The sequence below is a fragment of the Vanellus vanellus genome (assembly GCF_965231255.1).
Source record: "Vanellus vanellus genome assembly, chromosome: Z".
Classification (NCBI taxonomy): Eukaryota; Metazoa; Chordata; class Aves; order Charadriiformes; family Charadriidae; genus Vanellus; species Vanellus vanellus.
The window spans coordinates 34,316,152-34,329,983 of NC_138908.1; the positions used below are offsets into that span (position 1 = coordinate 34,316,152).

Below are 13,832 nucleotides of genomic sequence, written 5' to 3' on the forward strand. Positions count from 1 at the left end.
TAGTGATGAACACGGCGTGAAGGTAATGTTTACCTTGAGCATTTAGATTTTGCAGAGTACAGAAAACCAGGTCATATCGAGATTATTTAAAAGTACACTTTGTTACCCAACACAATCCGTTACCTTTTGCAGGAGTAGGCTCCCTCCTTGCTGAGTAGTGACCCCTTAAGGAAAAACCGAGCTACTGCCGCTAATAATATCTCCCCATCTCCAGCTGTTCTTCCGTCGGATTTGCTTTCTCTCCCGTCCTGCCTGAGGCTTATTCCCTCATTTTCGGTTCAGCACATTTGAGAAAGGATGTCATAATGCCGTGTATCAAGAAATCAAAAATGTTGATCAAGTGGGTCGTGAAGCAGGCATCTTCTGTGACTTTTTGTGTCAAGAATTGTAACCATATTATTATTATTGTTATTGTTATTGTTTATTTATTTATTTATTTATTTCCCCACGGTTTGGTTTGTTCACTGAGGCTGTATTTCCAGGCAACTTAGGAAGTCTAATTTTCTGCCCTATTGTTTTGCAGTCAATGTTGTTCAGTCCTCTTATTTTACCATAGAGAGAGAATTTACATGAGCATTGGTTGTTTTTTTTCTGTTTGTTTCAAAGTCCAAATGCTGAAAATCCAGTATCACTGGTTAACCACTGCTTTCTTCAAAGGTTTCTTGCTCCAGGAGAGTATCTTGAAAAAACTGAACCCTGAAATTGAGCCTTAAAACTTTCAGCCACAGAAGATGAGGAACTAAGTATATTTTAGGTTTGGAGTCTTTTGTCTTTTTTGGGCCTGACTCAGAAAGTTTTTTTTTTAATATTTTCAATCAAACAATACTAGAAAACATTTCTATAGCCTCTTTTGTGCATAGTGATCATTGTAAATGTTTTTGCAGCCTAAGAGACGTGCAGAACAGTCTCCTCAAGAGAAGGAAGAATCATTAAGAGCTGCAAAGTAGCAATCCTACTTTCAGGCTGTGATCTACCTGTTTTTCCATGTTGCATGACCTTTCCAAGCACACAGGGAAAACTTTCCATTGTGACATTTCAAGTAGTTTGTGCAGATCTTTTCTGTAACTTCTCAGAGTATTGCACTTAGACCGTTAGGTGGGAAACACATCTTCTACAGATAATGGTTATCTGCACCAGCAGGGAACATGGCTAAGGTTAGCTGAGTAACTATGTATACAGATTCTTGAAGTTTTCCGGATGGCAGCGGAGTTCAGTTTGGTGTATTTACTGTTACCAATTACTTTAAAGCTGTCTCGGGTTTGGTTGTATGGGGTCGAGTTTCATGTGTGAACTGCAGCAAGGCTTTACTGGGCCAACACTCAGTTGTGAGAACTGGCGGTTCTGGGATCAGCCCCGTGAGAGGATACAGTAGTAGGAACGCACCCACACTGGGAATATGGACTGTAAGTGCGACCTCCCCGGGGGCAGGATCCCCTTGCAAAGCACCAGGTGCGAGACCGCACGCTGGCCTTGCAAATCCCCCTTCCCTTGAGCATCCGCCACCGCCGGGGGGACGCCACCGCCGGTAACGCCGCAGGACACCGCGGCTTAAGCAGGTGCCTAAGTGGCAGCACGCAAGCACCCTGAGGAGCCGCCGCAGCCGCACCCGCCTCTCGCTTTCTCCAACCCGCGACCTCCGGGAGAGGCCCCACGCCTCTCCTCCGCGCCGAGACCCCGGCTCGTCCGGCGGCGGAGCTACCCGCCTCCGCAACGAGCCCCGGGCTCTGCCGATCGGCGGGGCGGCACCAGGCTGCAACACCCGCCCCGCCCTGCCCCGCCCCGCCCCGCCCCGCCCCGCCGGGGCCGCGGTGCCTGCGCCCTCCCCGGGGCTGGGGCCGGGGCCGCCTCACACCCTGGGGCCGTGCAGGCTCCTCCCGAGAGCAAGCGTGCGGTGCCCGGGGCGGGCATTAGTGAGGCGTGTGCCGAGGGGGTGTGTATGTGGGCTGGAGTTTATTATTATTATTATTAGGAAAGAAAGGGGAAAGAGAGAAAAAAAAAAAAGGGGGGGGGGGGGGCAGGAGGAGGAGAAGGAGGAGGAGGAGGGAAGGGGGTGAAGGGAAAAAAAAAAAAGGCCCGGAGAGGAGTTTCCCAAAACTTCCAAGGAACTCGCGGCTCCAAGTCCCAGGCGGCGGCGGCGGGCAAGAGCGATGCTGGAGCCTCGGGCGCTCCGGGAGCCGACAGCGGCAGCGGCGGCGGAGGGGGCGGCCGCGGGGATGGCGGCGGCAGCGGCGGGGAGCGCGGTGCCTGCGGGACCCGGGATGGCCGAGAAGAAAAAAAACGGCAGCGGCAGGAAGGGGAGGAAAGGCAAAGGGCCCGGCAAGAAGCCCGCTCCGCCGGAGGAGGGCGAGGCGCCCGGGTCCGCCACAGGTAAGCCCGTCGGCAGGTGCGAGGGCCGCCCTGTGCGGACCCGTAGCGCTCTTCCCGCACTCGCGGGCCCGCACGCAGCGGGCGCATCCCTGTCGCCCGCCCCGCCGGCACGGCCCGGCCCGGCGGGGTTACGGGCCCCGCGGCGGCGGCTCGCTGAGCTGCCCGGCCCCGCGGAGCGGCGGAGGCGGTGGCGCTGCTGGGAACCCCTCGGTGGTACGATCGCGGGCCGATCTGCCGCTCGCCCTCCCGCCCACCGGCCCCGAAACGCTGAGCAGCTCTCGGCCAGCTGTTGCTTTTTTCTTTTCTTCCCCCCCCCCCCCCCCCTTCCCCCTTCAATTTTTGGAGAGCGTGGGGCTCTGTCCTGTTACAAAAACGTTTTCTCTCCCCTCCTTGCCCCAGAAATCACTTAGCTGAGTTGAACAGATGGCAAACTTTCGTGTGGGGTATTTTGTCTAAACTTGCAGCTATTTACTCAGGGATGATCGGAGAGGACCTTTCGCTCGCTTAGAAGCACGTGTTTTTTCTCTTATGCCTCCTCGGGTTTAAGCACAAGGATTCCTGCCAGTGATACCCTCGTCCTTTGCAGATGTCCACAGAGGCGGGACTCTTTAGGTCGACCCAAAGTTAGGGTTGCAGCTGAGCATGCTGCCTCACTCACCGTGATTATTTATTTCTATCAGCCAAACGCCCCAATCAAGATCAAGACTCCTACTGCTGTACAAACACACATGAGCCACGATGCTTTTCCTAGAGAGCTCGTGTTATGCCACCTAGTTTATCAGAAAGCCTAGCAGTACATACAGATGCAGTTAGCTTTTTGCAACAGCAATGTGTAACTGAAGTAATTGGTTAGTTCATCTGTTTCTTTGTGTTCTTTGTTGTTTGTTGGAAATTGTTTTTGTTTTAAAAGAAGCATGTGAAAAGCAGTCAGTTGCCTGAGCTTTGAGCTTTTTTTTTTTTTTGGGGGGGGGGGGGGGGGACCTCCCCCTAAACAGCCAAATAAACAGAAAGCCCCAAAAGGTAAAACTTTCAACAAATATCTAAGTTAATTTTGCCTAGTGCATCATGGCCAACATGATGCTGCTCTAGACTTTAATCACCAGCCCTCAGGGAGGATGTCTGTGATTCAGCAGCAGCAGGTATCCCTGTGGGCTAATAATCTTTACAAACTAGCACTGCCCAATGCATCCTCTTGTTCTGTATGTCTCTTGGAGCTCTTGACATAGTTCACTCAGCTTCTGCTCAGCAGTGGGTGTAAATGAATTTCAGGTACAGCATGTGAGGTTTCCCTTGTTATGCCAAGCTAAAGACCAATTCTCCTTTTGACCTTTCATTCTCTCTCACTGAGTTTTTATAACACTGCTTGTTGTTACACCATGCAAGCATTGTGAGCATCTCCTGCTAAAACTAACTGCCTCTTGGAACATTAAAACTTCTGGCAAACTTATCCATGACAGCTGGGCTGTTTGAAGTGTTTGGAAGTTTTTTGTTTGTTTTTGTGGTTGACATAGAAAACAGGAGGACAGTGACATGTTGGAGGATTTGTGACAGGAAAGCTCTGTCGAGGAAGCAGAAAGGAGACACATTTTCTGACTGTGTGCCTCAGAATCCCGTAGTGCCCCATGCCATACTTGTAGGAAAGCTTTCTTTTTCCTGCTCTGTGGACTGTTTTCTGTCTCCAGTCGAGCAGGGTTGCTGCACTGGAGGAGCTGGGACAGTCTCAGGTGCCAGGTCTGCATAGGGCACAGGGGACTCCGCGTGCCTTGGGCTGTGCATTTGTGCAGGTGTTAAGGGTGCAGGGAAAGGACCAGTGAACCAGAGGACATACTTTTTGAGTAATCTGACCAAGTCAGCTCTGAACTTGGCAGAGATTTTGGGGAAGATGGTCTTCTTTCTCTGGTTGGGGGAGCCAGAATAACAGCCTGGAGGACCTATGCAGGCATATATCACCTAAAGTTTAGGTGTCCATGTGTATTTAATTCCCACTTCTGGTGCTGTGGTCTGATCATGTCTGCCATGGTGAGAGTTTTATCTGAAAATCTGAAAGGTGGCAAGTGTAGATTGAGGTTCACCAAGGCAGGGTTCAGACCATGCATATCTCCTAAGGCTTTGCTAAAAATCCAGAGGGCTCATGTCCTTACTAAGCCAAAATATGTCAGTGTTTGAACCAGAAAAAGTCCATTTTTCTGGCAAGTGCTTACCTTAGTTCTCCAAAGTGCCAGTATGTTTTTGTCAGTATGAAAGGGTACCGCCTTCATCCATACCTGACATTACTAGTCAAAAGTTTCCTGTGTGGGCAAGAACTAAGCATTCTTCTATCTTATGTAATTAAAATCCCACTCCTTCCAAGATGAGTGTATGTGGCAGGGTAATGCACATATGTGGTTAATCCATGCAGTGTTTGCAGGTATGGTGTCTAGTAGGAGAATGAAATACAGCATAAGACATCACTGTACACTTGACTCATAATTAAATAATGTGACGCTGGCAATGGTACATTTATAAATTTTATCTAATCTGTTATTAAGGATATTTTCTGTTCTGGGGGCACTTAGAACAAGAACTGATATTTTAGAAAAGAAACAGCAGAAAGATTGGTTAATATCAAATGTAGCAAGACAGCACTTTTACATTTCATGCAATGGGCTTTTATTCTTTCTGTTCAAGCATATTAGAGATTGAATTAATCACTGGGCTACACATGTTGATTAACAGTACTTACCAGGGATGATATGAAGGCCTTCTGACTTAGGTGGGACCATGACTTCTCCTTTTTGCTAATACAGTTTGGCAGTCATATCTGATGATCATTTAGTGTGTTAAGGATGTACAGTCTCAGAGGTCAGGAAATAGTTTTGCTTTTTAGTTACCTGCTTGCTTAAATTGTATTACGTGAGGAATTGTCACCTTCTCTGCTGTGTTCTCCTCTGTCAGTTGTTTGCATCTGCTCATGGCCTTCCTTCTGTATAAAAAACAACAGCTTGCAGCTAGTCATCAGTTTTAAGATCTGTGCATTTGCACAGAAGTCCTTAACAGATCTTGAGATTTTTGCTTAGTGCTGTTTTTTCTAATCATAGCTTCTCTTAGCTTGGTTTGCTTTTGGCTGTCAAAGTATACTACGTATCCCTTCAATCTTGAATCTGGAAGCATTGTCTTACTGATAATGTCACCAGGTTGAGAATCAGCTTTATTATTTGGGAAAAAGTTTATGGGAAAGTGTTTCTTTATTATATTCTGTCATAACTTATCTGGGAACTCCAAATAAGTTGGAGAAGAAAGTTAGAGAGTTATTGGGGGAAAAAAAAACCTGAGCAGGTTTGACCTCCTCTGCTCAGCTGCACAGTGGTAACACAGAAAAAAACATCTTCATGTTTTCCATTGCACAGGTGAAATCTGGGCTCTGTTACAAAAGTTTGGGGAGTTTCATGTTGCTGAGGTTTCTTTGTTACTAAAATTATGTAGAAGAACCTTCCCCACACACACACTTCAAGTGGTCTTGAACAAACTGATTCCGTCTTGTGTGGCTTGTGTCAAGACCCGAGCGGTTGTATTTTCCTTCAGCAGGGCACTCTGGGCCATGTAAAATACAGCGGGTGGAAAACTGAGGAGAGGCTGTTACAAATGGATAGAAGCTTACAGCTTTTCTCTAAGTGATTTTGCTGCACTGCAATGCCAACTGAGTATGCAGACAGGCTCAACATATCTGCCATCAGGGTTTCCTAGGGCATTGCCAGCACACTGAAAATATATCCAGCCTGGGCAGGGAAACCTGGTTCAGAGAAGCTGAAGATGTGAAGCAAGGTTTCCAGACCTTTCCCTCACAGAGGCACTGCTCCTGACTCAGGGTGCTGTTACAGCAGGAGCAGGGAGGCTGGGACTGGACCTACTGTGTCAGCCCTTGAACCTTCTGTCAGCTCAGCCTTTGTGTTGGACCCTGTAAGGTGGTGCTAGTGAAGTGAGAGAAAGGAGTCAGCCCAGGAAAAGTCCTGCTGTGAAAGAGCTGTATTTTGGTAAATAAGGTGGTGCACCAGAACATTGGCTGCCCAGCCCCTTTGTCAAGTGTTTCCAGACATCTCAGGGAATGTGAGTTTTCAGGTGGTTTCTGCTTAGCAAAGAAGACGAGGGAGAGGCTGCTGGGCTTGGAAGGACAAAGCTTGAGAAGACATGAAGTATTTCTGAGAAAAAACCCTTGATGTGTGCGAACAATGACAGTACTGTCAGAGCGGCAAACTATGTGGCTATGGGTTATGTCAGCCACTGTGTAGTTCAGTAGCAGCAGTAGGAAGAGCAAGGCTCCGCAAGAATCTGGTGCAGAAAAACAAAGTTGGTAGGGAAGAGGGAAGAGAAGCGAAGATGGGTCCCAATTGTCATTTCAGTGAGGTGACCTCAGCAGCACTGTTCTGAAAATCTGCACTTGCAGAGCCCAGAGAAGGGATGTTGTGGCCATTCACATAGAAAATAAGTACCTCCTGGTGAGAAATTTAATTTAGACTTAAATAAAATGACAGAGCTTTGAGACTACATGACAAAATAATCATCACAAAGTTCAGGTGAGATGAGCGTGACTGAGCATCACCTTTGACTGCATCCTGGTAGCAGGCTTGCTTGACGGAAGAAGAAATGGTTTTGATCATATTAAAGACCAAGATGCAGGTCAGGGCTTGGCTGGGAGGATTAGAGCTCAGTCTGAGGCTTGCTAAGTTTAAATTGATACTCAATAGTCATAAAGAGATGTCAGAAAGCTGGTCAATATTTTAGCAAGTATTGAAGACAAGAGCCTTGGAGGTGGAATGAGAGCTGTGATTTCTAGTAAAACTTGTCCAATTCTAGAGGATAACCATTGTTTAGAAGGAGTGACAACTTCTTCTAGTGTTTCTAGGCCAAAATATTTATGCGCTGCTGCTATGCCTGTTCATTTTTCTGGGAGGAAAGCCTCTCCACCTGTGTGCAATGCCTGAATGCTCCAAACATTCCACACAATCTTCAGAGCAATTTTGAGAATGAATCCTTTAAAAAGCATGCAAGTGTGTTCATGTTTTGTGAATAAATGAGATTAGTCACCATTCAACCTTTTTTGACTTAACACTACAAGTACTACTTGACTGTAGCTATGGGAATGCAAATAAAATTGTGAGGACATACCAGTACAGTTGTCCAGTAAATACTGCATGTGTATAGAAAGACATTCCCCCTGTGAAATAAATATAGAAACTGTTCTGAACTTTGTGCAAATATTGATAGCTGGGGAAGGCTGAATAAAATTTTTACCTTGGGTATAGAAATGCCAAGATCTGCTAAGCTATGCAAGGATTTTAAAACATTAATCCCTGGCAAAGCTTGTGAGTTGATGCTCAAGTATGAGTTTCTCTGTTTGCAATTGTGGGCTTCTCTTCTTGGATTTCTGGAAAGGCACTGACTTAAAAGGGGGAAAAAAAAGAGTTAGTGAAACAGTTTTAAAGATCTCTCAGGGGAAAAAACAAAACAAAACAAAAAAGAACTATCAACCAACAAACCAAACAAACAAAAAAGACACCAGGATCCTATGCAGCTGATTCTTCAGAAGAGTTCAGCACTTGCTATCTGGAGCAGCTCACTTTTCATCTCACCTACTGAATCAAAGTCACTGGGTTTTCAAGAAAACTGTTTGGGTGCTTGGTTTATGTATGTCAAGCCACAAAAATCATAGAGGAGCTACCAAGCATCTTTGAGAACAGATTCTACTTTAGGCACCTAAGTGGCAATTTGTTATTCTGAAAGGAAGGTGAACTAAGTGCTGAACTGTGGAAAACTTTCTTCCAAGCGCTTCCCTCACCTCCCCCTTTTAATCTCTCTGTAAGCATCTGATAGACCTTTGAGGCAGGTACTTATAAACAAGAGCAAAACAGTGAAGAACAATCGTGTCACGGAGTGTCAGAAGTTCTGGAAATGCTATGAATTCTTACCAAATCAGTGTTTTGTTAACATTCCAAAAGTAACAAGAGTGAATGTGCCTTTAACAGTACTGATAGTTTATCATGTTCCGTTATGATACAAGAAAACAAACCAAGTGTCAATATGTTGTGTGAGTCATTCTAGCTGGACAAAGAACTGCTTGAATGTGCTTGAGGTGTTTCAGTTAACCCTCAGTTGCTCTCTCAAATACATGGAGTCCTGGGGTCGGCGGGGGGGCGAGGGGAGGTCTTGTTCCAGCCCAAGAAAGTTTACAGTGAAAGGCTTGCATTTGAAGAGTTACGGTGTTGGTGTACAGGCGGTGTGCAGCAGAGGCACAACTGGGAGGGGAAACATGCCAGGACTGCGGGGTTTGCATGTGATGCTCACGGAGGCGTCTGTGGAAATGCTGCTTAAAAAATAATTGGAATAATCAAACCAATAATGATAATAAAGGCAAAAGTATCCCTTGGTGACCTGAAGGGAAAGGAAGAGCTCGGACTTGAGGAGGGCTGCCGCTGCCGGCGGCGGCCGCGAGAGGGTGCGGCGGGAGCGCTCTGCTGCCCGCGGCAGGTACGGGAGAGAGAGGTCCGGCCCCCCCGCACCTTTCCCTCCTCGGGCCCTGCACGGGGGCGGTGGGGTGGCAGCTGCCCGTTACCCCAGAGCTGCTTGGCTTTGGGCTGAGCCCGTGTGGGAGACTTTTGAGGATGTTTTCCAGTCCTTTGGCTCTGCGGGTATTTCACTGGTACCAGAGGTTGTTACAAGGGTAGCAACTTGGAAGGCAGTATCCTGAAAATGAAGGGAGGATGGGGGGCTGTTAAGTTGTGCTGAAGGTCAGTAGATGTGTGGATAAGCTGCTAGAGAAACTGCGAAAGAGACTTAAGTCCTGGCAAGCAATTTGGGCCCATCTCATGCAATACAAGTATGAAATTGTCGGGTATAAGGTCATAGGGATGTTCGTGAGCGTGCTTTTCTCCACTTTTCCCTCTTTCTTTCCTTTATTCCGTTCTCCCACGCTCCCTCCCTCCCTCCCTTTTTTCTTGCCTTCCTTCCTCCTTTCCTCCCTCCGATCTTTCCTCCCTTCCTCCTTTTCACCCATCTGTCCTGCTGTCGTTTTATGTCTCCCTCTCTGTCCTTTTCTTCCTCCCTTCTTTTCTCCATTGCCTCTTTCTCTCTCTTTCTCCTTCCCTCTTTTGCTTCCTTTTAGTCTTTTCCTCCTTTCCATTCATCTGTCCTTCCTTCTGTCCTTCCCATCTGCTCCATTTCTGTTAATGGAGACAAAACAATAAAAGGAAAATAAAACAAGGTATTTCACAAGGGACATATAGGGATCTTTAACATATCCTCCTGTCTGGAGTAACTGCTCATGTTTTATTTGTGCTCAAAATACTGCTTGTGTCTGTTTTTGCATTTCTGGTTGTGTAATTTTCTGTGGGAGCATTAGGTTTGGGGAGAAATTGACCGTGTTATGTAGTTTGTTCACCGTGGGCCATTTGACTCCTCCTGGCTCTGATAAGGAGTCCACAGGTTACACAGGTCAGGGAGGAAGAGGGAGATGTTAATCCATTTGTGACAGTTCACTTGGGAGCCTTTCCTCATTCCCTCTGTGCATCTCATTCTCAGGTTTTATGAGCTGATGGTCCTTCCACCTCTGTAAGCAGGGGGAATCCAGGTCAGGCAGTTTGGGTTTGGCATTCAGACTTGGACTCAGGCTGAGCCTTGCTCAATGCCTTTCTCCTGCATTAACAGCTTTCATTTCACCCCTGAGTCAACCACATGCCATGTCCTATGGCTAATGGTTAATCCCTTTGAAGACAGTTACAGAAGCATGAATGCATACTTGAGATGACTAAACAGAGTCCCTGGTAACATCCAGTTGCAGAGGTGATTGATAGAGGTTGTTCCTACTGCCAGAAAAGTTAAATTTTAAATCTAATATTGGGAGACTGTGTGTGGATATGATGTTTTAGCAGGATTGTTGGCTTCTACAGTGGCAGGCTCTTCAGTTTTCCTTTGGGGAAGTCTACTGGACTTAGGAAGGAGAAAAAAGGGGCTGTTCTGTCAATGTTATATTGCACCTGTATGTGAAACAACACTGAAAACTTCTCTGAGTTATTTCATTATATTTGGAATGGATACCAGTAAATCAAACAGGGCCCATTATTCTGTGAATACATTTTTGCATGTAGCCTTGAATTGCGCCAAATAAACTGGTATTGTTCCTATCATCATAGTCCTTGGAGGTCTAGCTGAAATCTGTATCCTTCAAATTCCCCTCTGTGGAACAAGCTCAGCCTGAGAGCAAGCTCCTATTCCCTAAGAGTCTACAGTTTATGCGTGTCCGAGGTCACACCAGATCAGAGTCTGATCCCAGGACAGAGACCAAATCTCCTGACTGTCAGTCTAACCTCTTTCTTCAGAACACCCTGTTTTCCTGGCATACGACCATTCTAGAGAGAAGAATAACACACAGGTAACACAAGCCTGTCTCTTGCTCTGTTTTTTGGACGTGCAAAAAGATTCCTTTCCCTCTGTGAAAATGGGTTTCCTGGAGGGCAGTATGCATTGTTGACATGTCTATTGCAGAGAGGACAGAAAGATGAGAGGTTTTTTTAGGTAGCATGCACATTGCTGTCCCACTGGTCCTGTGCAGCCAGCTCTGTGGCAAGGAGCCATTTCCACAGGGAGGATATGGAAATGAAGTGTGTTGGGGAGGATGTCAGTTGTGCCACTGTGCCAGACCTGCATGTTCAGGGAGTATCACTGGTACGATTTGAGAGACAAGGTGGTATTAGAAAAATTTTCCAGCAGGCTGATTTCAAGGGTGGCATGTCCCATTGCAAGAATAGAAGAGAAACTTCCCATGCAGAGATTTCTCCCTCCAGTGTGAACAATATGACCTGTAAAAACTGATGTCCTAGGGTAGCTAGTGCCTCCTTCTCATTTCTGCCCTCTGCTGTACTTCTACAGTGAACTATACCAGCTTTACAGCAGTGTCCTGATTATCTCAAGAGAAGTTACTTTTGGAGAAGTTAGCTAAGCTTTTGAAAAGCAAACCTGAAAACATGAAAGCTGCTAGCTGGACCTGTTCTTGGAAAGTGTGGACTGGAAATGCAGAGGTATAAAGCACATTGAAGAGTATCATGGGAGCTCTAGAGGATGAATGGAGCTGCCAGGGCACTGGTGGGGTTAGTTAAAAGGCACTGTTTTTAAGTGAAGGCAATTACACAGAGCAAGGACTTGCCTGAATGTGTGGAGGATTTCTGCCACTCACAGCATCTGAGGTGAGAACTGGTATCCTTTTTGAAAGGTATGCTACAGTTCAGCCAAAAGCTATGGAATAAATGCAGAAATTACTGGGTGAGGTTTTTTCTGTGTGTCAGGCTTCTAGTCTGACCTTCTGAGGAAGTTATTGCCAGACTTAACATTGTAGATTCCAGCAGTCCTGGCCTCATCTTCCTTTCTGGTGATACATTTTGATTTAGATATGTTGTTTTTTTTTTTTTTTTCTTAAGCATGTTGTGCATGGCATGTGAGAAGGTGCAGCAAATATGCAAAAGACTAAGTGCAAGTGCTGGATGACAAAAGAAACTATGGGGAAAAGAAACTTATGCCAATGAAAGTGAAATTGAGGTTGAGCACAGGTTTCCCTGGCTGTGTGAAGTGCCAGCAAGGTCAGAAATTGGAAAACTATTTCAGAGCAACAGTCAGGGGGGCAGAGTGAGAAGGATTTTAAAATAAGGTCAGAGAGGGGGATTTAAAATAGATAACTATCCTTTTAACTCAGGCCCACCTCTATGTTATTTGGCATTGTTATGCCTTGGTTATTTCTCCGATCTGTGAGTGAGGGCGTCTCTCACCCCATTCTGTCCTCACTCTTGCAGTGAAGACCATCTGGGTGAGGAGCCTCTTTGCAGGGGTAGGGCCCATACTATCACAAAATGGTCAGCACTCATCCCAGCTACAAGGTCTCTCTTGAGGCTCATGTCAATTCTACAAATGCCAGAACCCACTGGTCTCAGCTGCTGGTGTCCTTGTTCCCATCCACAAAGTGCTGTCTGGCCTCATCCCTTCTCCAGCTCACACCTGACTGGTAGAAGCTGTTGACAATAACCAGGGTGCCTCCAGTTTCCAGGCAGGGTGCATTAGGAGAGCTGGTTCTTTGGCTGCAGTGTGAGCTGTACCTAACAGCAGGATGAAGGCAGAGCTTGTTGTTAAGGGGTTGTCATCTTCAGTGCTGTCCACAAGAAAAAGCAAGGGAGGGAATATAATTTCCAAGAGCTGTTGAGAGAGCAGTAGCTTCATCTAGGCATTTTATTTTAAAGGTATGGAACTAATTGCACAGCTGCTGACAGTGACGTTGCTTCCTCTTGAGAGGCTGCTGAAGAGAGATTCCTTAGGATGCTGAGGATGGCTCAGTCCCAGGGTGGATTTTTAAATGCTTCTCATGGTTCACTCTAGGCTTCTGTGGCTTTCCCTTAAGTTGACTTTGTATATAAGTGCCACCAAAGCTGAAGTAAACTGCCAGGTCGAGGTAGCTCTTTTTCTGTCCAGGGTCTGTAGTTTGCCTTGGGTGTCTGTTTCCCTTTTGTTTTCCAAAAGGTCAGACTCTGCTCCTGTGATGAGTTATGCTGAGTGCTGGCTGCCACAGTGAGCTTGCCTGAAGGTACTCCCATGGCATTGGTAGGAGGAAAAGAGCATGTCAATAAGATGAAATGGCAGGATGACATGTGAAAAAAAACTCCTTTTGCAAGCCCTTCAAATGCTTTCATAAACAAAAAGTGTTTGGGAGCCTTGTCTTCTGTCATACAGTGCATGGCCCCTGCATACTTTTCCAACATGCTTAGACCTGGGGATGCCAAACCATATTTTTTCACCAGACTCTCTCCAGCACCAAAGGCTTCTCAGTGGTTTAGCAGGGAAGCTGCACATGCTCTGCTCTCTCCACCATGACATGAAGTAGCCCAGAAATTGCTCTGATTTATACCATTGCTTAGTTTGAAGTGCCGCTTTCCTTCCCACAGTGCCAGGAGGTTTAGACACTTTGTGCTGTCCAGAGGTATCAGAATAAGAATCTTGAGGCAGAACACCATCAGTGTTTCCATCTATTTCTGAGCTGTAAAAATACAAGTCTGCTTTGGAGGGCCCTTATACTGGGTGCATAAGTGGCAAAGAACAGACTGTGATGCTAACTTGGTTCAGTGTAGGCCGTTTTCCCTAAATGAGTCCCAGGAACCTGCATACCCAGGACAGAGAAGAATGCTGCTGGTGATTTTGAGCCAAATCCCCAGAGGAAAAAAGGCTTTCATCGCAGACTTGGGGGAAGAAAAAGCCATGAGGAAGACAAAGAATGGATGCCAGCTGTAGCAAAATCACCTGTGCAGTTGAGGGGGGACCTTAGCTCATAGACAGAACAGTGGATGCAGTACCTCCTACCCACCACAGGCAGTTCTGGGGTCACCATGTCTATGTATATCCCTGTTGTGTGCAGAGTTAGGGCCTGAATGGAACCTGATCTTCCAGTTTACTTACAAGCA

General features: G+C 46.5%; 1 protein-coding gene across 2 annotated transcripts in view; it reads left to right on the top strand.

Moving 5' to 3' along the window:
- Positions 1-2,152: 2,152 nt before the first annotated feature.
- Positions 2,153-13,832, top strand: part of NRG1 (neuregulin 1) — a gene marked incomplete at its 5' end in the record, with an annotated part of 184,635 nt that continues 172,955 nt past the window's right edge. For both annotated transcript variants that reach the window (XM_082497200.1, XM_082497201.1), the window contains one exon: positions 2,153-2,367. In XM_082497200.1, the coding sequence (XP_082353326.1) occupies positions 2,214-2,367 (154 nt within the window). The remainder of the gene's footprint in view (positions 2,368-13,832) is intronic.